Source organism: Protopterus annectens, chromosome 1.part2 (genome assembly GCF_019279795.1).
Source record: "Protopterus annectens isolate FY-2018-M chromosome 1.part2, PAN1.0, whole genome shotgun sequence".
In the NCBI taxonomy this organism is placed as follows: Eukaryota; Metazoa; Chordata; order Ceratodontiformes; family Protopteridae; genus Protopterus; species Protopterus annectens.
The window spans coordinates 106025653-106050549 of record NC_056727.1 but is presented as its reverse complement, the minus strand read 5'-3'; the positions used below and the strand labels follow the sequence as shown (position 1 = coordinate 106050549).

The 24897-nt window shown below is 42.2% G+C and overlaps 1 protein-coding gene across 1 annotated transcript in view; it reads right to left on the bottom strand.

Moving 5' to 3' along the window:
- ERLEC1 (endoplasmic reticulum lectin 1) overlaps positions 1-24897 on the bottom strand; it is a 1331813-nt gene that overhangs the window by 385305 nt on the left and 921611 nt on the right. Inside the window, exon 11 of the mRNA XM_044055082.1 lies at positions 21552-21611. Within this exon, the coding sequence (XP_043911017.1) occupies positions 21552-21611 (60 nt within the window). The remainder of the gene's footprint in view (positions 1-21551; positions 21612-24897) is intronic.

The following is a 24897-nucleotide window of genomic DNA, read 5'->3' as shown; positions in this document are numbered from 1 at the left end:
AATGGTAAATGGAGCTCAAACAAAGAACAGAGGTTCCTCCAATACTCTTCAATCTCTCCAGGAGCAGAACAAGGAAGGGGTAGGTGGGTGAGAAGTTGACAGTACCCATCATATTTCCTTACAGAGAGGGAGGTGGAAATCACAAAGCCTTTTTTCCATCTGGGTTCTGATTGACAATGCACTAAGAACATACTGGCTTCTTACGACTGCATTTGCAGTGTATTAGTTTGGGATGAGAGTAAAGGCTACCACATACATGCAAGTCTTAGCTTGGTGTTCAACTGGTATCAGAGTGCCAAATTTGATTGGCTAGTTTTTGCATGGGTTGGGACTTGATGGGGGTAAAAAAGTCTGTGCTCAAAATTCTATGTTTTACTGCACTCTATGCAGTGTACATCTTATTGGGTAAGCAGCACAAGAGCCTAGTCTACAACAAGTAAGGTAACCTCAACATCCTTGGTGTAAGAGTATACAAATTTTACTGCTTTACTTTGTCTCTAACTATGGTTCATTTGAACTGTTGTGACTGGTTTTATCACTAAATATGGGCTAAGTACACTACTGGCACTTATTTGTTACACTTTTGATTACTGCCTTAATAACTGAACCAGATGTCTGTGTTATGGTTTACTATTTTACTAAACGCTTTATTAACAGAACCCTATTTTAGTACTTTGCTGTTACCTGGTCATTGGTTGTTCTGCTATTACATCCTCATAAAGCATCATACTGAGTGTTTACTGATTATTGCCTCATTAACTGAACATGACTGCTGCTTATTCATTGGCCATGCAAGCATTAAGCTGGTGCCCATTGACTGGCCACCTACTTTCCATTACTTTCCCCAATGTGCTTGTTGTAGGTGCTCACTTTTAAATAGTGTGGTTTATTTGTGCTGGTGCCTTATCATTGTCTACTTTATTGCCAATGCATAACACAGTACAACTTTTTTGTTCCTGCAGCTGTGTTAGCTGTTAAGTAGCAGCTCAGTGAAAACTATTATTTTTTATTTTTATTTATTTATTTAACATTTGTTTACTGGGAAAGTCTGACTTGGAACAAGCCATTTTTCAGTGGAGACCCGGGAAGAAACGCTTCGGATGCATGTCTTTGTAATGTGGGAGGAAACTGGAGCACCCAGAGGAAACCCACACAAACACAGGGAGGACATGCAGACTCCGCACAGAAGGCACCCCAGCTGAGAATTGAACTGGCGGCCCTCTTGCTGTGAGGCTAAAATGCAAACAGCTGTACCACTGCGTCATCCAAATGATCACTGGGTTGTACTTCTGACACTCTTTCTTCTTTGTTATCACATCTCTAAATCACAGCATTAATTCATTACATCTTTATCTATCCCCTTTACTTAATTTCACCCATCACCTTCACTATCTTTACTTCACTCCCTTGTTAGCCTAGACCAACCACTACAACTGCATTCAGACCTATTTACACAGTCAGCAGTTTTACCGAATCCACTCTAAGTGGCTAACCTTCTCTTGCCACCTCTGCATCTAGCCTTTTCAGCCTACATATCTGACCTTCAACGGGTTAGTAATGTTTCTTTGGCCAGTCTAACCTGCATCCCAAAACACTGTAGCAACTGTCTTGTATTTACTGACAGTTCATTATTATTACCTAACAAAATACATATGAAATGCAATTATGTACACACAACCCATAGGCAGATCTCATGGACCTTGTCAGTAAACATAAACCTGCATACGTTGAGGTAGTTGGAAACTACCTAAATCCTCCAAGACACAAGACATGGTATCTCAGTCACATAGCTGCATACTCATTTAAATTAACTAATCACACAGGTTTTACCATTACATGTGCAAATACTGTAACAAGAAATCACCTGCTACAGAAGCAGTGAACTTAAGGCAGACAATGCCTACAGTTAAAATAAATACTATAAATAGCCTGGTTATTGGTGACTCCAGTGTCAGACATACAGACTCTATACTCACCAGACAGGCAAAAGAGCAGGATGATAAGCAGTTGTGTCTCAGGTGCTAGAATTATGGACATCACCATGGTCCTCTAAACTCTAAAGCATACCATATGTTAGTATTATTCTGTCACTGCTCATGTTGGAGCGAACAGTCTGAGGTGGTTCACCAAGAAGGAGATACACAAACGTTCTTAAGGAGGGGAAATCTGTCAGACTAAGTAACATTTTGCCATTACCTAGAATGATGCCTGAACAGAAAACAGTCAATAGCTTCAATGACTGGCCTTATAAGTGGTGTCATTATAGGGGGATCCCATTTGTGTCAGCCTAGGAGAACACTCTAGACAGACTTTCCTGCTTTACCAAGGTTGGGCTGCACCTGTTCAAGCTATTTCTGGTAAAATGTTTTTCATCTCTCAGGTGCCTTTTTCTGGCAAAGCAAAATTACTAAACATTGCAACCTGATGAATTCTGATTTTCCAGGTATCAGAGTGTCCCCTAATCAACACAAGACACCTAAGAGGGAAAATGCCTAACATGGAAACCTTCCATTACCTGGAGAAAATCTCTACAGCTAATGAAACTTGGTTTCACTTTACAGAATGCACTCATTCAAGTCTGTGGTTCACCACCAATCACTCATTCAAGACCACTACCGGGGACACATCCATATTTACTAGACATCTCATACTAAGGTTTCTCTTCCCAAATAACCTCATCCTTGAGTTAGGACTGGTCCAAATCACTCCTAATAAAGCACACTTTGACTTTTTCAGTAAGCACAGGTTCCTGTCAATGTCCCAGAAGCAACATGTTAAATATCTAAATGTGTTCCCTCAGTTGGAAGTCAAGTCAAGCATCTTTTCATTAGGAGACTTTAAAGTACCCATATAACATCTGGTCTACCTACACATCCAACAACTATTACACCTAAAAATATCTCATCAACTTCAGAACCCTGGACCATATAGTTACTCTGCCTACTTGGAACCTAAACCTTCAATACCTCATCTTAACCAACTCCCCTACCCTCTGATCAGCTCCATAAGTAATCCCTCCTCTACTTAAATAAAACCATTTAACTATCACCTTCTGATTCAGATCAGTTTCCCTAGTTCCGGTAATCCATTTGCAATCAGGGACTTCAATATAACTAATCTGGAGCATTTTACTGACCTTTACAAAAATATAAATGGTCCAATCTCCCTGAATCCTTGAATACTGATATCTCAACCCTAACCAAAGCATCTTACTGCCGATTAAATCACTGCACTGGAAAAAAAAAAAAAAAAGACACTGTACCCTTATTTCATAAACAAAATAATACATACCTCAACTGTCCAAACTGGTGGGTAACAGAATCAACAAATTTCTTAACAAAAAACGCAAGTTCCTAGTCCTGTACAAATCTAGATGCCTCCAACCTCAAACTACAAACTCAAAAATACTATGAGAAGACTAAGGCTGCCTACAAACACAGGACAGCCTTCAACATTAATGACAACCATTTGGCCTTTTTGGTTATGTATGTAAAATCTGAAGAAAAACCTGCCAAGCTCACAGCTCACTGTAAACAGTAATACACACAATGACTCAGAATCAACAGCTAACATCTTGTCTAATTAATTCCATTCTAATTTTGCTACATTTACTATGCCTTTGGTAATGTCTCCTCACCCATACCAGCTCAGGCCAAAACCCCAATCATCAATACTGACCAAGTTTTATCTGCCTTCTCCAAAAAAAAAACACCTTCATGGAACTAGGCAACACAGATGGTTGTTTAACATTAAGAAACCAAATCTTTTCTAAGGATCTACTTCATAGCACTACATGCCACAACACTGAATTACAGAATGTCGAGACCAAAATGCCGAACTATCTAATAAGAAAACCTTACAAAATGCCGAAAGTTCAGAGCACTGAAACACAACTACGCATGCCCCAACCTAAACACATACAAATCTCAGAAAACAATAAAAATAGCCACTAAGTGGACTACTATACACTACACAATGTTTTTACAGCCCCCGGCACCCCCTCGTGGGGGGCTACCACCCAAAACTTGTATATACCAACTCTGAGATCACACTACAGTGGGGAAAAGGCTAAATGTCCTGATCCACACTGTACTGTGATCTCCACCAACAATCCTTACAACAGGTAAGGTATTGTAAAAACTGCAACCCATAACTTCATGGTTCTCGTAGCTCTGAATGATTGTACACTATCAGGGCAGTTACGCTGGTGCTGGCGCATACGTAGTACTCTTTCAGTGTTCTTGGGAAATCGTAAATTCACCCCAGGGATCACTTCAATGGCCCTGTTAGACAGAGGCCCAGGAAACTAATTTAAAAGGTAGGCGAAAGCCAACACATTCTGGCTAGGCTTATAAATGCCCTTGGGCAGATAGCCTAGTACCTACCTATGAACTTCCAGCATTGTGTGTTTTTTCTCTTATTAGCTAGTTTGGCGTTTTGGTCTCAACATTCTGTAATTTAGTGTTCTGGCGTGCGATGATATGAAGTAGATCCCTTTTCTAAACATCTTCAAGTGTTACCACAGAATAAGTACCTGAACAATGGAGAAATGCCACTGTTGTCCCCCTCCATAAGTGTGACCCTTCCAGTGACCCAAGTAACTATAACCCCATCATTCTGACTCAATCTATCTGTAGAGCCATTGAATGAATTTATGTAGGAACTTATCAATAAAGACATGCAAGATTTGCAGACTTTAAACCATTCTAAATTTATATTTGCCAAAGGTAAATTGTGTCTTCTTAATCATTTTAGCATCTGTGAAAAAGTTACGACAGGCGTTAATGAAGGACTTCCCTTCCGCATTGAATCTCGACTTAGCCAAAGCATTTCACACAATTCCTTACTTGGTTCTCAGAAAAATACTAAAAACTGAACATTAACCTCCTCTGCACTTTTCTGCATTGCTAACTAGTGTTCCATCAAAACACACTTGATCAAAGTAACTGCTACGCTGTCCAGAAAGACAAACTATAACCGTCTTCCTTCAAAATTCTGTTCCAGACTCTCTCCTCTTCTGAATCTAATTCACTGAAGTACAGGCAAATTCTAATAAAATCTGGCTAAATTTACAACTGACTGCAGGCCAGGAGTCATCATAAACTCCCTTCAGATTCACTAGCACTCCAACAAAAGGTTTGATTCACTAATAAATGTTGCTTTAATCACTGCCTCACCCCAAATGTAAAACAATGTAGTATAGTTGTCTTTAACAAAACCGAGACCTCCTGCACAGTATTTCATAAATGGAATTTGTCTTAAAACTGATGCTGTGGTTTGTGATTCATTACCTCACACAGACAATGAGCTGTCCTTAAATCAGCATATCACCAATATTGTCAGAAAGTCCTTCTGCCTCTTTCATCTCATCTGTTATGGGTTCCTGTCTAGATCTAATCCATCCCAATTCCCCTTTACTCTACTCTCTTTCACAACATCATACAAATCCATGCTCCATCGTAAATGTAGATTTCTAAACAACTCTCCCAAATAGAAAGTCCTCAGCACTTTATAGTTGTACAAATCTATGGTTGAAATATCTGATTTTATTTTTGAAGAATAAAGACCCTGTTCTTATGTTCTGTGTCTTATAGACTCATGAGGTAATCTGTGCCTTGCCTTCAAGCTTTGGCAATCTAAGCTCTCTGTGCCTCTTTGTCCTTGAAAAAGAAGGCCAAGTTAATACCAATAAAAAAAAAAAAAAAAATATATATATATATATATATATATATATATATATATATATATACATATATACACACACCAAAATAACAACAAGCCCTGATTCTGGGATAAATTCATCATCCAACACCTTATCCTACTGAACAAGCTGATTATGTTACGACCATGGCAATATTCAAACTTCAAACAGATGAATGGATGGGATCCCATGACTTCATCCCAGAACTCAATGGCTATTAACTTTTGACTATGTCAGACTATCAATCACATTTCAATACCCCTTATGCCGCTCCTTTCTCCATTTCCAATTTTTCTTCTTCATAGGAGGTTACTAGGCTAGGGGCCCTATAGCCTTTACAAGCCTAGCCATGTTAATCGCAGGTATCCCCATTTGTTCTTTTTTTTTTTTTTGGGTAGTTCACAGAATGAATTTATGAACACAGTGGGTCTGTGATCCACACTGGCTACCTCGTCCATGAGGGACAAAGGCACCACCTCAAGGGCGAATTTGCGATCTCCAAACTGATTATTTAGGCTGAGTTTGAATAGGGTCAGTGAGGAGATCTGTTTGATATGAATAGGGAGTCTATTCCACCTAAGCGACAGTTTCTGGAAGACATATCTGTCTCTACAGCATGATCTGTTATTGTCACAAGCTAGGATGAGATCCTTAGTGCGAGTGACTCTTGAGCCATTTGACTTGTGCATGTGCAGCATTTCCATTAGGGCATGGTTGGAGATTGCCCTACAGGCCAAGCACAAGTCACTTCTCAGCAGCCTATAAGATGCAGAGTCAAGTGACAGGGCTTTCAGCCTGTCCATGTAGGTCATGGTTTGGAGTCCTGTATTTTCTTAATGAGAAACCTCTGAGGTCTCTCCAGTTGCTGCAGGTGTCTGGTAAGGTACATGCAAAAGGATGCATTATACTCCATTAGTGGAGGGATGAGAGTCGAGTACAGTGGAGTCATAACATCTCTTGGCCCGGATGTTTTGCCCTTGCTTATGAGGTGCTCTATGTAGTATGCTTTCCTTACTACTGTGAAAACTTGATGGTCAATGTTCAGACTGCTACCACCCTGTGTTCCCAAGTCTCGCACCACTGGGTTGGAACTCAGGGGCATGCTGTCAATATTGTAATTTGTAGGGAATTCCATTTTGCCCAAGGGAATAATAATGCATTTTTTTTGCATTTAGTTTCAGATCATGGCTTTGGCAACAATCATTTGTTTGTGTTAGCCCTTCCTTTAATATATTGACATCATTGGGGGACTCGATGATTGCTCCTAGTTTGCAATCATCAGTGAACTTGGTGAACCAAAAGCCATTTACTTTGGCCTGGACTTCTGAAAAATAGATGCCAAACAGTAATGGGCCCAGCATGGGCTCCTGTGGTACTCCACTGGTGACTGGTTTACTGGTGGAGGTGGAGTCACCAATTTTGACAGTGTGTTCTGTCGGTGAGCCAGCTGGCTACCCATCTAGTAAAGTACGGGTTACTCTCTATCTGGGTGCGGTTCTCAATGATGCCAGCGTGGTGAATTGTGTCGAAAGCCTTGACACGGTTAAGATAGGCTGTGTGCACTGTCTTACCTTTGTCCATGGCTTTGTTGACATTCTCAAAACAGTCTACCAGGTTTGATAAGCACAAAAGCACAATCTACTCTTAATGAAGCCAAACTGGGTTGGGTCCAGCATACGGCATTTGCCTATGTCTTGTTGATAAGGCCCTTGATAATTCTTTCCATGGCCTTGAAGATGAGGCTGGTTAGACTGAAGGGTCTATAGTTCCTAGAGTCAGTTGATGGCCTCCCTTTGTGCAGGAGGATTACTATTGCTGTTCTCCATTCTGCAGGAACACAGCCAGTTCTCAAGCTCTGATAAAAAAGAACGCCAAGTGGATCCACTAGGTCTTGTTTTAGACTGTTTAGTAAACAACCTGGGATATTATCTGGTCCCACTAAGGCCATATTTTTGGCCTTGGTGACTGCAGAGATGATCTGATCTCTAGAGATACTAGGCAGAGGGCTGGTGTCAGGTATGCTTTGGGATATGGTAGGTGGGGATAAGGGGGTGAAGTCTGAGCTGAACCTATTAGCTAGCACGTTGGCGATATCTTCTGGTATAGTACGAGTGATCCCATCTACAACCAGTTTGGCACACAGCTGGGCATTTCCTTTTAGACTTTGGACGTAATTAAAGAATGCCTTATGATTCTCTTGGCTAGGGATGCAATTTTAGTTTTGTAATTTGCTTTAGAAGACTTTATAAGATTTATGACTTTCCCATTTAAGCTTAGGAGGAAACTCTTTCTCTGCAGAGTGACTTCCCTCTTACATTTGGACAACTGTTTCTTCCTCTTGTTATATAATCTATTTATACTTGAAGCCCACCACCATGGCTTATTTTTACAGGAAGACCTGGTTTTGATCCGGTCAGGTACAGCAGAGTTTATGCAGTCGCTTAAGTCACAGGGCTTTTGTGTACACTTCTGTACAGTGATCATTGGCATCTACGATTGTGGGTGGCGTGAAGCTTTTTAGACCATTGCTCAGTATGTTGTAGTTAGTCTGGGTGAAGTTCTTTTTTATAATGTTTGTTCCTGTTACGGTGTCAGTTCCAGTAGTTACTTCAAACGAAACTGATCTGTGGTCTAAACTAACCAGGGAGGACATCACTCATGGGGAAGTACAGTGACCTCCTCAAGTTGCTGAGTACTATGTAATAAAATTAGAGCCCCTAGTGGGGGTGCAAACAATCTGGTATAAAGTCCGGGAATCTCTACGCAAGCATGTTTTTGCTTATGTATTTCCCCCAGTCTATGGAAGGATAGTTGAAATCTCCCATGACTAAGGCGCTGGGCTGTATGGCGAGGGATTCCAGTAAATCAAGGTAGGCGGTGTGCTTACCCTCATTTACTGTGCGGGATCTAAAGCTAGCAATGATGTGATATGGTACTTTTCCAGTAGTTAATTGGACATGGAGTAATTCGAGAGAGTCATGCTGTTTGCCCAGTCTCAAAATGTATTTGGTTTTAATGAAGATGGATACACCTCCACCTTTGGTTCCTTCATACTCACTTTGAGGTCTGAACATGTGGAAGGCAATGTAGCCTTGTATGGCCAGGGTGTTCTCAGTGGCCTTGAACCATGTCTTGGTGACTGCACAGACATCAGCATCCTCCAAAGGCAGGAGCACTTCCAGGGAGTGAAGTTTTGTGTTTAAACTTCTAGCTTTAAGCAGCATGACCCTGAGTTTATCTCAATTAGATTTTGTTACTTTGGAAAATTTGTTGTCTTGACATTGCCTAAAAAAGGCATTATAGGGGAGACAAGAGCCTTTGCCAGTATCTGAAAGCCTAGGGGGACAGATGCAGACCATCTCTAGCAAAGCAGCGAGGTCAGTCTACCATATCTCCCCAGGCTGACAGATACTGGATCCCCCTGGACTGACAGCAGAAGCTGAGCCAATTATTCAAATCAATCATGTTTTGTTTACATTTTGGCATCATCCTGGATGAGGGAAGGGTACTACTTAGGGCTAGGGACATACCTGTCTGTGACACAATCAGAGAGTTCCATCATGTCTCTTTTTATATAGTCCAGAGAGGTACGTCTCAAGTCATTCACTCCAACATGGTCTATGACAGAGTCATAACAGTACTTCCTGAGTGACTTAAGTGCATGTGATTTGTCGGATCCTGACAGCTGATAGGCAGCTGACCATGACCTTCTTGTCCAGTCTGGTGAGGGGGACATCTGTGTGTCTCACTATGGAGTCAACTATGACCAAGACATTTGATGTGTTTTGACTTAGGGGATTTATTTGCTGAGACACGGATGTGTGTGCTGATATGTGTAATGGTTGCTTTATGCTTAGTGGTGAGTGTGTGAGATGCGCACTTGGAAGGCCTCTGTTCTTTTGTTAGGCTTTTATTGAGTACCTCCACATATGTGGGTTTATGTGTCACGACCTTATTTTGTGTGAGAGGTGAGGTTTGTGTAAGAGGTGAAGTATATGTGCTGACAGCCTGCTTGATGTCTAGTTTGTTTTTATGTAAAAGAACTAAATCCAATTCCATAGTGTATTTGCATCTCACACATAGGGTGATAGTTTGCTTTAGGAGTAAATGGTTGTCAGCATATATAAAGCCATTGCTACAGTGCCACAAGATGCCCATATCAATCAAGCTGGCAGGAGAAATTATGGGAAAAGTACAGTTGTGTACACTTACCATAAATGTAGATGTTCGAGTGTTTCACTGTTGCAGTCATCACACTTGGGTTATCCTGCCAGGCGTAGACCTCAGTCGGCACGAATACCAGAGGTTTAGTATTTGTGCATCAGTTGCTGTCGTCAGTGGTATAAAATCAGGCAGCCAATGCCATTACATCAGTTTTTCTTGCTCCAACTGTCAGGAGCCCCCAAATAGGGAGCTAGGTTATGGGGAAAAACACCACCAGTAGAAAGTAAATACCAAAAATTCCCTGTAAGGAGAGAGAGAGAGAGAGAGAAGGGGGATGGAGGATGGGAAACCAGGACTGCAACAGTGAATACACTCGAACATCTACATTTATGGTAAGTGTACACAACACTATGTTCTTCGTGTTTCACTGTTGCAGTCATCACACTTGGGTTTATTCCCAAAGCTGAAGAAAAGGGTGGAGGTAGTCAAGAAGATTGGGGGCTGGCTAGGATGCCCTGCAAGACTGGGGTGGCAAAACCTGCCCTGGATTTGGAGAAGATAGGCAGGTGGTAATGCTTGGTGAAGGTATGAACAGAAGTCCACATTGCAGCCTCCAGGATGTCCCTGGCAGGGGTCCCCTCTGAGAAAAGCTGCAGAGGTGGAGGTTGCCCTGGTGGAATGCATCCTGACCCCCTTTGGGGGTGGTTTCCCATGCTGTTTGTAGCAGAAATGGATGTAGTGTGCTATCCATTTGGAGATTGCTTGTCTGGATATGGCCTTGCCCTCTGCCCCTGCTGCGAAGCTGACTAGCAATTGGTCAGTTTTTCTAAAAGATTTAGTCCTATTCAGATAGAATCTGAGCTGTTTATGCACATCTAGAGAGTGCAGAATCCTTTCCCCCTTGTTTTGTGGTTTAGGGAAAAAGGTGGGCAAATGAATGGATTGGTTGAGAGCAACACTGGACACCACTTTAGGCATGAAGGATGGGTTAGTCCTGAGGGAGACCCTTGTCAGCATGGAAAATGATGAAGGGCTCTACAGCCAAGAGTGCTTGTAGCTCTGAAACTCTTCTAGCTGAAGTGATGGCCAGAAGCAAGACTGTTTTCCAAGAGAGGAATTTTAACTCTGCTGAAGCTGCAGGTTCAAAGGGGGGTAAGGGTGAGCTTTTCCAACACAAAGTTAAGGTCCCAAGCTGGGGTAGGAGCTCTTCTGGGTGGTCTTAAGTTGTTAGCCCCTCTTAGGAACTGTTTGATGAGAGGGTGTGTGAAGAGAGGAGATAGCAGAGGCATGAATTTTAACAGAAGAGAAGGATAGACCCTTGTGTAGTAGGTCTGATAGGTAATCCAGGATGAGAGGTAGGGAGGGCTGTGCTGTTTCGGCTCCCTTAGCCTGGATCCAGGTGCAAAACCATTTCCAATTGTCAGCATAGGATTTTCTAGTGCTGGGGCATCTGGCCTCATGTATACCATCTAGGACTTGTTTGCTTAGGCTGGCAGCTTGAGGAAAGGTCACGGAATAAGCCAGGCTGCCAGATTGAGGGTCTGCAACTGGGGATGCATGACTTTTTCATTCTTCTGGGTCAGGAGTGTTGGGATCTGAGGTAGGTGATATGGTGGCAGGGGTGACAGTCTGCGCAGCAGTGGGTACCAGTGCTGGTGTGGCCAGTCTGGGGCAATCAGGATTGCCCTTGGTTTTTCCTCCCTTATTTTGAGCAGTACCCTTGAAATGAGTGGTAGAGGGGGAAATGCATAGACCGAGAGGTTTACCCAATGGAAGGATAGAGCATCCACTTTCCAGGCCTTGCTGTAAGGTTTCCTGGTGTAGAATTTGCTGAGCTGATGATTGGAGTGGGAGGCAAAGAGATCCACCTTCGGGGTGCCCCATTTCTGGGTTACAAGGGTGAAGGTTCTGTGGTCTAGCTGCCCACTTGTGTGGGTCTAGCAGGTTTCTGCTTAAGTTGCCTGCCAGAGAGTTTAGGGAGCCTGGCAAGAATTGTGCTAGCAGGTGTATCTGCATGGCTGAGGCTATGTGCCAAAGGGTCATGTCGAGCCTGCAGAGAGGATAAGAGTGAGTCCCCCCATGCTTGTTGATATACCACATCACTGTGGTGTTGTTTGTTTTGATCAATAGAGGCCCTGGGAAGAGTAGGGGTCTGAAAGCTGTCAGGGTGTGCTGAACAGCTAGCATCTCTTTTTGGTTGATGTGCAGATGTATTTGATTTGGACTCCAATGGCCCTGAATGCACCTGCCATCCAGGCGTGCACCCCAAGTATAGTCTGATGCGTCTGTGGTGAGGGTCTGGGCGGCGTGGGGTTGTGAGAACGGAAGTCCCTTGTTGTGGTTGCATGCTGCTGCCCACCAAAGAAAATCTTTCCTTAGACAGGGTATTATTGGTATGACAGTTTCCACGTCTTGAGAGTGTTGACACCAAAGGCTTTTTAGGTACCATTGTAGTTTCCTCATATGCAGTCTGGCATATGGAATGAGTAGAATGCAGGAGGCTATGAACCCTAGAGCTTGCAGGATTTTCCTTGCGGATAACTGGGTTCTGGTGGCTAGTTGAGAGAAGTAGCCTGTCAGGTAGGCTTGTTTTTCTGGAGTAAGGAATGCCATCTGGGATGCAGTGTCCACGCTTGCTCCCAGGAATACAATTTTTGTGTGGGGACTAGTTCTGATTTCTTTTTGCTGATAGTATACCCCAGGGAGGTCAGCAGGTCCTTTACAAAGGTCAGGTGCTGTAACAGCTTTTCCTGACTGTCTGCCTGAATCAGGCAATCGTCTAAATAGTGGTAAATTTGAATATTTCTTTGTCTGCAAAAAGCAATGGCTGGAGCCAGGCATTTTGTGAAAACTCTGGGAGCAGTGAATAAGCCAAAGGGAAGCGCAGAGAACTGAAAGTGCATAGATCCTGCCCTGGAACGTAGACATTTCCTGCAAGATTCCCTGATTGGGATGTGTAGGTAGACCTCTTTTAGGTCTAGGGTGGCTAACCAAACATCCTTGGAAAGCATAGGAAGAAGCTGCTGAAGGGTGAGTATTTATCACCAGAAAGGTGTTCAGAATGAATAGATCGAGGATTGGGCACCAGGTGCCCTCTTTTCCGGGTACCAGGAAGAGTCTGGAATAGAAACCTTGGCCTATCTAGTCTGCAGGAACATGCTGTATTGCCCTCATGGAGAGCAGGGAAAGGACTTGCTTTTTGGCCTCTGCCCACTGGTTCGGAGGAAGATCTGGGAACCCTTTTGGGGTTGGCAGAGTGTGGAAATAAAATTTGTATCCCTGGGACACTATGTTGAGGACCCATCAGTCGTTGGGAATAGAGGTCCAGTTGTTTGCATGGAAGGAGAGTTTTCCTTCTAGGGGCACAAGCAGGTGGGCAGAGGTAAACGGTGGAGGTGTAAAGTCATTGTGAGTTCTTACCATAAGGGGATGGCTTAGCACTCCCTGTTTTTGAAGAGGAGGAACTCCATTGCTTAGATCTCTGCATTCCCTGGGACTGCTGTCTGTTGGGGGGCGGGGGGGGGGTCTGCTTCCCCCAGGTCTAAGCTGAGCTGGCCTGGAGGGGGCCAGAAAGGACCAGTGCTTGGAGGGGCAATGCCAACTGAACCTCGGAGGCTGGACCTGTAAAAAGTCTTTAACTGTCTGCATAGATTTAGCTTTGTCTTCCATCTTTTTTAAGACCTTGTCTGCCTTTGTGCCAAACAAATTGTCTTTGTTCAATGGTGCGCCCAATAATTTTGATTTGACATGGTCTGACAAGGTCTGTTCCTTAAGCCAAGCATGCCTTCTAAGGACAGAACCAGTGACTGCTGCCCTGCAAGATGCTTCTAGGGTGTCAAAGCCACACTGCAAAGTGTGCTTAGTAACTTGGCTTGCAGAATGCATAAGCACTTGTAATTCTTTATTTTCTGCACAAGCAGGAAAGGGAGATATTTTTTGTTTGAGGAGTTCCATGGTATGCTGCTGATATTTCAGCATGTGGAACTGACAATTTAGTGCTCTAATAGCAAGAGCTGCTGAGGTGTATACTTTTTGACCCCATCTGTCTAAAGCTCGGGAATCCCTGTCTGAAAGGGTGGGATTCTTAGCTGAGGTTGCTTTAATTCCTTTAGGTCCTTGGGAGATGACCTCTGGGTCAGCAGTAGGATTTTTGAAAAGGAATTTGTGAGAGTCAGGGACTCTGTAGTACCAGTCAGGTTTCCTGGGAGCAGGAGGAAGGGTGTCAGGAGTCAAACTGGATTCCATAAAAACATCATCCACAACATCCAGGACAGGAGGAATGGTTAAAGGTCTGTGCAGTGGTACATCTAAAAATTCCATGAGTCTCTTTTTTGACTGAGGACAGTCCTGACATTCCCATTGGAAATGCTCCCTTAAAGTATGTAGGGCTTCACCAAATGAAAAATCCTCGGGTGGAGAGGCAGAAGGAATGGATTCCTCTGTATCAGAATCCTCATAAGCAGACAAGGGTTGCATGTCTTCATATTCAGAAGCATCAGAGTCATCGGACTCCTGCTCAGATAAAACTACTGGGGACAAGTCTCTTTCTTTTGGAAGGGGTAGCCTGGCTTCCGCAAATAAGCATAATAAGGTCTTCCGCCATTTTAAGCATTTGAGATTGAGGCAGGGAAGCAGGTGCTTGAGCTTGGGTTATCTTTTTTGGGGCATAGTTCGTACCCTGGGCCTTAAAAACTCGGTAGTTTTAGAAAGAACTGAAGACGCGAAAGGAGTAGTCGGTTTGTGTCGAGTATCGGTAGTGCGAAGAACTTCCTCGGAAGCCGGTGCCTGCTCAGCGGCTCCGGATCCATCCAAGGTAGAGACAACCCCAGGATCCTTAGTCAAAGAAGAGTCTCACGGCATACCGGACTCCAAAAGGGTCTCAGTAGCGAATCCACGGAAGCGGCATCAGGGGCTGCGAAAGTGTCTCACTGAGGACCGGAGAACTGACGACTAGCTTAACGGAAGCATTGTTTGCAGTTTTGGTCCTGTGCGGTCTGTCTCTGTCTTCACCCTTACGTTTTTTCAGAAGATTGGTAGTCGGATGGCTTACCGAAGCCATATTGGAATTCGAGGACTGAGAGTGAAAATATCTGGCTACAATAAGGGCCCTTGTTCTGGTGTTGAACAAAGCAAAAAAGCAAAAGTGAGGATCGTCGTGGTCTGGGCCTAAACAAGTGATGCAGTAAGAATGGAAGTCTTGGTGTGGTATTTGCTTTCCACGTGTGAGACAATTGTTAACTTTTTCTGACATTGGTTAGAGCAAGAAAAAAGGATCCCTAATGGGGTACTTAGCTTTACAAGACTTCAACTTCAATTCAGAAACGAAAACTCAGATAGCGGCCGACCAGCACTCGTGCAAACTGCTTCTACTTCAGGCTCCTTGGCAAGAAAGACTGATGTAATGGTGTCGGCTGCCTGATTTTACACCACTGACGACCTGACGTCAGTCCTGGAGAGACAGCAACTGATGCAGAAATACTAAGCCTCTGGTATTTGGGCCGACTGAAGGCTACCTCTGGCAGGAACAGTGAAACACGAAGAACATCTGCCCGTCCATTGTGTCAGGATTTTTCTGAATGTGGTATTTGGGAAGGCAGTGGGCTAGCTGGATTTAGTCACACACAGCAAAAAATGAAGCAGCAATTCAATTACATACCGTTAAAGTGTAGTACTGGCTTAAAATACACTTATTTTTCAGTTTTTGTTTTCAGTGTGTGCCTTGGATTTCAGTGCAGATGCACTTTAGACCTCTGGTTAAAGTTGCCAAACATTGATCAGCTCTGGTAAACTGAGTGCAAATCAGATAAAAAATGAGGCTTATATACAGGGAAATTTAAACCATTTTAACACAACTACCAATGGGAAAGCCCAAACTGAGCCTTTCTCCAGCAAACCACAACTCAGATGGGCCCTGAGCTACACACTTCTGCCTCAATGATGCAGGAAGGCCCTGTTAATTTAAGACGGCTAGTTTGAGAGCACAGTGATACCCAACAGTCTAGATTCAGCCTATGCTATATAAGGCAATGAAACACAATTTCGAGCATAATCCAATGTGAAATATTTTATCTAATTTTCCGAAATTAACTCCACCTCCTACCATTACCTTCTGAACTATTATCTCACTATAGTATTGATGGCCAGGCCTACAATGGTTGACATACATCTGACTGTATAACCCATGACCTGCTGCATCCCAGAATCATGGTTTGTTTCCTACCATGTTTCTGTTAACACTTCAATATAAAGACATTATTGTTCCAACAAAGCCAATTGTTCAAACAGCCTTTTGCCCACAATGTGTATAATGGGCACTCCACCCTTTGTGTAATGCGCATTCATATTTAGCACTGATTCACTGGTGATCCTGTTCCCACAACTAAAGTTTATGTCACAACCCAGTCTGATTTTTAATGTTAGAAATCATGTTGTCCCGAATTAATTTCTTCTGACTTTGCTAGTTCAAATACTTAACAGTGAAGAACCTCTCAGTGAAACATATACAAGCATTAGCTAACATATCCCTACTAGAATCCCCTGTCCATAACAAAGCCAAAGCCTTCAGCTTTGCACCATTCATTCAACCAGTTGCTGAAGTCTGTCATGTAAAATGATCTTGTCACATCTACACAACAGTCAGTCAACACCACCTAGAAGCCAGATATGCTACCGCTCTAAAGGCCCAAAGAGGAGCTATAACTGGAATTTATGTAATCCATACTTATACCACTTATACTGAAAAGACGAAATCACTCTATAATGCAGTACCTTAATTTAGGTGGACTGGTAAGGAAGATAATGCAGTGCCTTCATTGTGGTGGAATGGTAAGTAAGACACCACAGATGTGAAAGTGTCATGCAAAAGGTGCAAACACTTCCGCACACAGGATGATCATACCCAAATAAGACATTAATCAAATAAAGTAAAATTGGTTCATTTTACTTTACAAAAGAATCCCAACAGTTAACATAATTCAGCCAAAGCATACCATTCCTCAACAGAACAGGTCTGTAAATATCTGGTACACATGAACAGATGAGCATGTAGTAGCCACACAAATATCAAGGAAGAAATGCTCTAAAGACATGCGTCTGGAGCGTTTCTCCCCTGGCCTCCACTGAAAAAGTACAGTTGTGTACACTTACCATAAATGTATATGTTCGAGTGTATTCACTGTTGCAGTCATTACATTTGGGTAATCTGCTGGCAGGTTGCCCTCAGTCAGCCTGATTAACAAAGTCTTGGGTCCTGCATCAGTTGCTGTCCGTCCCTTCTTCCATGACGTCAGGTCGTCAGGGGTATAAAACATGCAGCCGACGCCATTACATCAGTTTTCTTGCCCCAGATGTCAAGCTATATATATATATATATATATATATATATATATATATATATATATATATATATATATATACACACACACACATATATAATTAAAAACATAAAAGATATACCTCCCAAACAAAAGCAAATACACCAAAAAAGGCTTTTAAACATAGTAAAAGAAAGTAGAGGTACAGTAAGAGAAAAAACAGGGGGCTGGAGGGAGGGTAACCAGGACTGCCAACAGTGAATACACTTGAACATCTACATTTAGGTTCATAGATTAGTACTAAGCTAACTGCCCTTGCGAGCCATTTTAAGCTTAGCCAATTATCCCTTGTGAGACTCAAACCCTGCACCTTGTGCTTGTAAGGCAAACACCTTAACCATTAGGCCACCCTCCCAACCCTGGGGGCTTGTCCGGGGGCTTACCATAATACACTTTATAGGTTAGGTTCATAGGTTCATAGGTTCATACTAGGCTATCTGCCCGAGGGCATTTACAAGCCTAGCCCATCGTTTTGTGGCTTACGCCACCCCTTTAGTATGGGGAACTATACCCATTATTTTGCTGTGCCTCTGTCGAGCAGTGACACTGAGGTAATTCCTGGGGTATATCTGCGATCTCCCATCCATTGGTCAAGATTTCTCTTGAACAAGGCCAGCGAGGTGCTCTGCCTCACATGTACCGGGATTTTGTTCCACAGCATAGGGAGTCTTTGGGTGATGAATCTATCCCTCCAGCACGTCCTATTAATAGCCGTGTCGAGGTTTGAGTCTCCCGCCCTTGTGACTCTGATGGATCTAGATTTTTTGAGGTGAAGCATATTCATCAAATCTGGGTTTGACATGGCCTTGTATGTTAGGCAAAGGTCACCTCTGAGCAAGCGGTAAGCGACTGAATAGAGCTGGAGTTCTTTCAGTCGGGCAGCATAGGACAGATTTTTGAGACCCTTTATCCTTTTGTTGAGGAACTTTTGTGGCCTCTCCAGCTGCTGCAAGTGTCGGGTCAGATACATTCCGAATGGGGCATTGTACTCAATCATTGGTTTGATGAGTGATGAGTAAAGGGAGACTATGACCTCCCTTGATCTAGATGAGAATCCCTTCATGATAAGGTGGGCAATGTAGAAGGTCTTCCTAACTGCTTTAGCTACATGGGTGTCGAATGACAGACTACTATCAACCTGGGTCCCCAGGTCCCTGATAACTTCTTCTGTGCTCAGTGGATTGCCACCTATTTGGTAGCTAGGGGTAACCTTGTTTTTCCCGAAGGGTATGACTATGCATTTTTTGGCATTTAACTTTAGGCCGTGGCTCTGGCACCAGTTATCCATTTCTGTGAGACCCTTCTGAAGGATATCTGTGTCAGATGTGTTTTCTACTATGGCCCAGTTTGCAGTCATCTGCAAACTTTGTCAGCCATAACCCTCCTGTGTTTGCTTGTACTTGGAAGAGTAGATGCCAAACAAGAGTGGGCCCAGGACTGAGCCCTGTGGGACACCACTTGTGACAGGCTTTGAGTCTGACATGGCGCCAGCATCTCTGACCCTGTGGGTTCTGTCACTCAGCCAGTTTGCAACCCATCTTGTGATGTATGGGTTGACATTTAAGCTGATGAGTTTTTCAATGATACCCGAGTGGGGTATTGTATCGAAGGCCTTAGCCAGATCGAGGTAGGCTGTATGGACTGCCTTTCCTCATCAATGGCTTTGGTGACTGTTTGAAAAAGTCAACCAAGTTTAAAAGGCATGATCTGCCTTTGACAAAGCCAAACTGGGTTGGATCCAAAGTCTGCAAATTCCCTATGTCTTTATTTATGAGGTCCGTTATGATCCTCTCCATGGCTTTGCAGATAAGACTTGTCAAGCTAATGGGCCGGTAATTTCCAGGGTCGGTGGAGGCACCGCCTTTGTGAAGTGGGACCACAGTTGCAGTGCGCCACTCCCTGGGTACGTATCCAGAGGTAAGACTTTGATTAAATAGCTGTCCTAGCTGTGGGTTTAATTCCTCATTGAGTTCGTGGAGCACACAGCCGGGGACACCATCAGGTCCCATGGATGCTGTGTTTTTTGCTTTGGAGAGAGCAGTTCTCACTTGGGCGCTGGAGATGTTTGGGGGGCTGCAATCGTTTGGTATAGATATCTCTCCTTTTGGGGGGGAGGGGGGGGGAGAAGTTTGCACTGAACCTGTCAGCCAGTATGTTGGCAATGTAAGTGTATTATGGTAAGTGTACACAACTGTACTATGTTCTTCATGTTTCACTGTTGCAGTCATTACATTTGGGTAGATTCCCAAAACTATGGTTGGGAGGATGGATTTATACAGCATTAAGACCAGCAGTAAGGCCCTGCAGGACAGCAGTGGCAAAGCCAGCTCTGGATTTAGAGAAGAAAGGTAAACGGTAATGCTTGGTGAACGTATGAACTGAGCTCCAGGTAGCAGCTTCTAGAATGTCTCTGGTAGGAACACCTCTGAGAAAGGCTGTAGAAGTAGATGCAGCCCTGGTGGAATGAGATCTGATCCCCTGGGGGATAGTTTTACCATGGTGCATATAGCAGAAACGAATACAATGGCTTATCCATTTGGAAATAGTCTGCTTTGAAATAGCTTTTCCCTATTCAGAAGATTCATAATCGATGTCTTGCCTAGGCCTCTTAGAAGGAGAGGGTTGGCTACCTCTGATCAGAGTAATTAAATCTTCAGCCATTTTGATCATTTTTTTTCTAGGCATAGGGGTCTGCACATGTGGCCCAGGCATCAGTTTTTTAGACATATATTTAGATTTTGGCCTTAGTTTTGAAGACGGCGTCAGTCTAATATACAAATCTGTAGGCCTGAAAACACTCTCAGAAGCACGGTGCCCTGCACAGCGGCTCCAGTCCCATCTAAGGTAGAGACATCCATGGGTTCCATAATTGAAGCATCTCGCTGCATACCGGACTCCAAATGGGTCTCAGTAGAGGCCTGCGAATCAGAAGTAGCAGGTATCAGGGGCTGCGAAAGCGCCTCACTAAGTACCGGCGAACTGGCGACTGGCTTAGGAGAAGCGTCGTCATCAGTTTTGGACCATGACGGCCTGTCTCTGTCTTTTTCTTTGCGTTTTTTAGGTATTCCGGTAGTCGGATTGCTAACCGATGACATTTCTGGATAATTAAATCGTGAGCCAAAGTATTTATAAGAAAAAATATACTGACGTTTAATAGTGCGTTGATTAAACTTAGCACAAAACTGACAGCAAGGTACGTTGTGGTCAGGGCCTAGGCAAGGAATACAGTACAAATGAAAATCCTTATGAGGCATTTGCTTCCCACAAGTAATGCAATTTTTAACTTTTCCTGACATCGGTAAGGAGCAAGAAAAAGTTTCCCCAACGGGGTACTTAGCTTTTAGTTTTGGTTCTGAAACTCAAAAACGAAAATTTCAGGAGTCGGCCGACCGGCACTTGCGAACTGCTTCAGCTTCGGGCACCGCGCAGCAAGAAAGACTGATGTAATGGCGTCGGCAGCATGTTTTATACCCCTGATGACCTGATGTCATGGAAGAAGGGACAGCAACCGACGCAGGACACAAGACTTTGTTAATCAGGCCGACTGAGGGCAACCTGCCAGCAGATTACCCAAATGTAATGACTGCAACAGTGAAACACGAAGAACATCAGGCTCTGTCCTAGTCAGATGTCCCCGGTCAACAAATAAATAAATAATAAATAACAGTTCTCCAGCTCTCTCTCAATCACACAAACACACAAATACTGTCCAGGATGATGGAACACAGATATACAGGACAAATAAAATATCCATACAGTGGTCCGCCCTGCCAGTTTAGTCCTATTATTAATATTAAAATGCTACTGACAGTAATTTGGCAGCTACAGAGCCAGAAAGTGGTACTGATGATCCCTTGTGAAAACAGACCCTAGAAAAACATTGGGATGAAGGTCATAGCTGAGCTTGACAATGTTGGCTTACATGACTAGAAGTATAAGGAGCAAAATGTCTCTTCTGAGTCCATTAGTCTGTATCAAGAAATTATAGAACCTTTCTTCTTCTTCTTCTTCTTCTTAACAGAAAATTAATTATTTTTAGATTGTAGAACACTGTTACTATCTCTTTCTGACACTATACAATGGAGGCTGTGCTATAGCAGTGATTTCCCAATATAGAATAAAGCATGCAAGGTTTTAGAATGAAAGAAATAATGAACAGATAAAATAATAAAAGTTTCTTCTGTCACAACATTATTACTATAGTTTTAAAATGACTACAGAAAAGCATAGAAAGTGTGTTTTAAGACAGTTATTTGATGTGTGATTATCATAATGATGTGTTTCAACATACTACACTTTCTACAACAACATACCTCGTGATACTGGTGCACGTGTTTTCCATAACAGAATTCATACTTCCACCAACCAACACCCTAAAAAAAAAAAAAAGAAAAAAAATGCTACATGCAACATCCTGTATTCTGATACAGCATACATATACAAAAACAAATGTACATCATGCAGACATGCAATGAGTGATGAAAAACATCAGAAAATAAAAAGTTTTACTAAAACAGCATAGGATGCAAACAGTAACTAGCATTATTCCAAGTAATTTCATCCAGTTTCACAGTTTTAGTATACTGCCACTACAAACAAAATAACTACAGTAAAAAGCAACCCTTCATACATACAGTATTTTTGTTCATTCCATCTCTGCATATGATTAGCTATGAGTAATAACCTCCCTGTGCCAAGACAGTTGTAGAGACCAAAACTTACCATCGCTGCAGAATCGGGGGAGAGGGGGTAGGACTTAGCCCAGTAACCAGTTACACCACACTAAGAATAGACAGTATAGGAAGTCCAACTTATTTATTTTCCAAGCCTGGAATGAAAAACTAAATGCAGGCTGGCCGTAAGCAGTCAAAAAGTATAATTGCATATAAAATGTGTAAATGTAAATGTAAAAGAGCAACTTTCAAAACTAATATCCAGTTTCTACACAATTTTCCCTAACAGTATCATTAGACAGAACACCTCCCTCTGAAGGGAGATAGGCATCTGTTTAGGGAAGGTGTACAAGACACACTGATTTCCCTCACGTCTTTAACAGCAGTGGACTCTTTTTTTCAGTCCTGGACACAAGTTTAATGCTGCTTTTAAATGCATTCTGAGCTCATACACAGTAAGATGGCTGCTACTTAAAAGAACACTTTATATTCACCTTCAGTGTTCAACATTTTGTTAGGAAAGTTTTCAGCTTCTTGGTACTTGTGTAGTAGTTTAATATATGTACTTCACTCATGCTTCCCTCCATTTTGGTTGACTACTACACTTTCACCGGCTTTAATAACTTTCCTCAGTATCTAGTAGTCATACCTCTCAAATGTCCAGATTTTCAGAGAATGTCCAGATTTTTGCCTCACACTGTTGATCTATTAACCATAACATTTGTGGTTTTATGGCAAATCACTGAGGATTAGTCACTAAATAATGACAGACATTTAAGTTTCAGATTTCATATCCTTCAGAAAATGCATGCTAATGCAAAACCTGTTATTCTAACAACTTTCAACATTTATAAGAGTAATATTTAAAAGCTGTCCCTATTTATGGACATTTGTCCTCCTATCTGTACAGATTTCTTGTACTATGAGCTTAACAGGTATTCTGGTAGTTCAAGCATATAAAATATGAGCTCCAGAAAGATTTCGCACAGCATGTAGTCTCTCCTAGCTAGCATTTCCTTTGAGATTTTTTAAAAATACAGTCTTAAATTAATACTATACAAGATGACTATTACTGATAGCTAAGGTCCAACAGCAAATTATACAAATCAGAGACATGGGATCTTTGCTTAATGACACTGACACAAGATTAACATCAAAGAAAGCCATAATAAATTTATTTTAAAACACTTGATTACTTGAAAAAAAATGTCTTGAAAGGCAGAGACAGAAGAAATAATATTGGAAACTAAAGGTACCTAAAAAAACACGAAACAATATAATTTTTTAGGTACCTAAAAAAAAACATGAAACAATATAATTAATTTTCTAATAACACAATTGCCTAAAGCTGTCAACATACAAGAGGGAATGTTTTTTATACAATGAAAATACATAGATCTTTGGTGAATATATTTTCAAAAAAAAATCTCTAAACAGATCAAGCACTGTTAAATATATTTCTTTTCTTTATAAAGAACTGATCCTGAGAAATGTTTGGCCTAATGCAGACACAAAATAGACAACAGTGTTTGTGAGGTTTGATGACAATTATACAGTCAAAAACATAGAAACAGGAAGAGCTTGGTGGCCACTTATCAATTAAAACAAAATAAAATCAAAGCTCACATTTTATATCCAACCAGCCTTAAATTAATTTACTCCTTTGCTCTGATGAAAATTTAGTTGATACCTTGGATAAAGCAGTGTCATTTGCTAAAAAAAAGAATATGTAGTTACCATAACGTTCTGTCTCTGTTGTCCAGTTTCATTCTTCCTCATCAGATCCTCGGATCCAACTCGGTCATTACTACAGCTCCTGAACCCTCGAGCTCCTCTCCCCCCACAATACACCAACCTCTAACATACCTCAGATGTTGTTGGCTAGATGACATAAATATTAAACCCAGTATTTGAATAATGTACCCAACAAAGTAAACCAGTACCTGGAGCTCCATACATGATACAGTGGTGTCTTAATAGCATCTCATTCTTCCAGAAGTCTATAATGACAAAGATTGGGGTTGGCTGGTGGGAAGTTCAGGAAGAATGAAAATGGACAACACAGATGGAATGTTATGGAAAGTACATCACTTCTTTATCTGAAGTTGTCAATTTTCATTCATTCCTCAACCAATGGGACAGAGTCCCCAGGTAACTTATATCCCGGGTGGACTCGAGGAATATTCCTGAGCATGGTTGAACCAAAGGCTGCTCTTCCCATCGAGACCAGATCCAATTTATAATGAGTAATGAAGGTTTTAGGATTAGCCCAAGTAGCAGCTGCACATTATCCATGTAACAGTTAGATAAAAATACTGACGAAGTTGCCATAGATCTTGTAGAGTGAGCTTTTAAAGGTTTTGGTAATGGAATCCCTGATTTATAACAGACAAAGTTTATGCAGTCCATAATCCATCTTGTCAATGTCACTTTTGTTGCAGACTTGCCCAATTTGTTATCTGCAAAGGATATAAATCATTGATCAGATTTTCTAATGTCTTCTGTTCTGTGTAAGAAGAAACAAAGCTGTCTTTGAATGTCAAGTAAATGTAACATGTACTCACCTTTATTTTGGAATTTTGAGAAGAATATGGTCAAGTTAATAGACTGATACTGAATTCTGACACCACCTTAGGAAGCAAGGAAGGGTTGGTTCTTATGGTCACCCTATCCTTATGGAAAAACAATTAAGGAGGTTTAGAGGACAATACTTGGAGTTCTGACATTCTCCTGGCAGAGGTAATAGCCACTAGAAATAAGGTCTTCCAGGTCAAAAACTTAAGATCACATTTTGCAACTGGATCAAAGGGGGAATGGACTAAGGCCTGCAGGCCAAGGTTCAAAACCCATGGAGGAGTAGGATCTTTATAAGGTAGTCCAAGTAAAATAGCACTTCTTAGAAAGGCTTTGCATATCTTCGCAGAACGTAAAGAAGAATTGTCATCTCCGACATGAATGTTAGAGATTGCTCCCAAATGAACTTTAA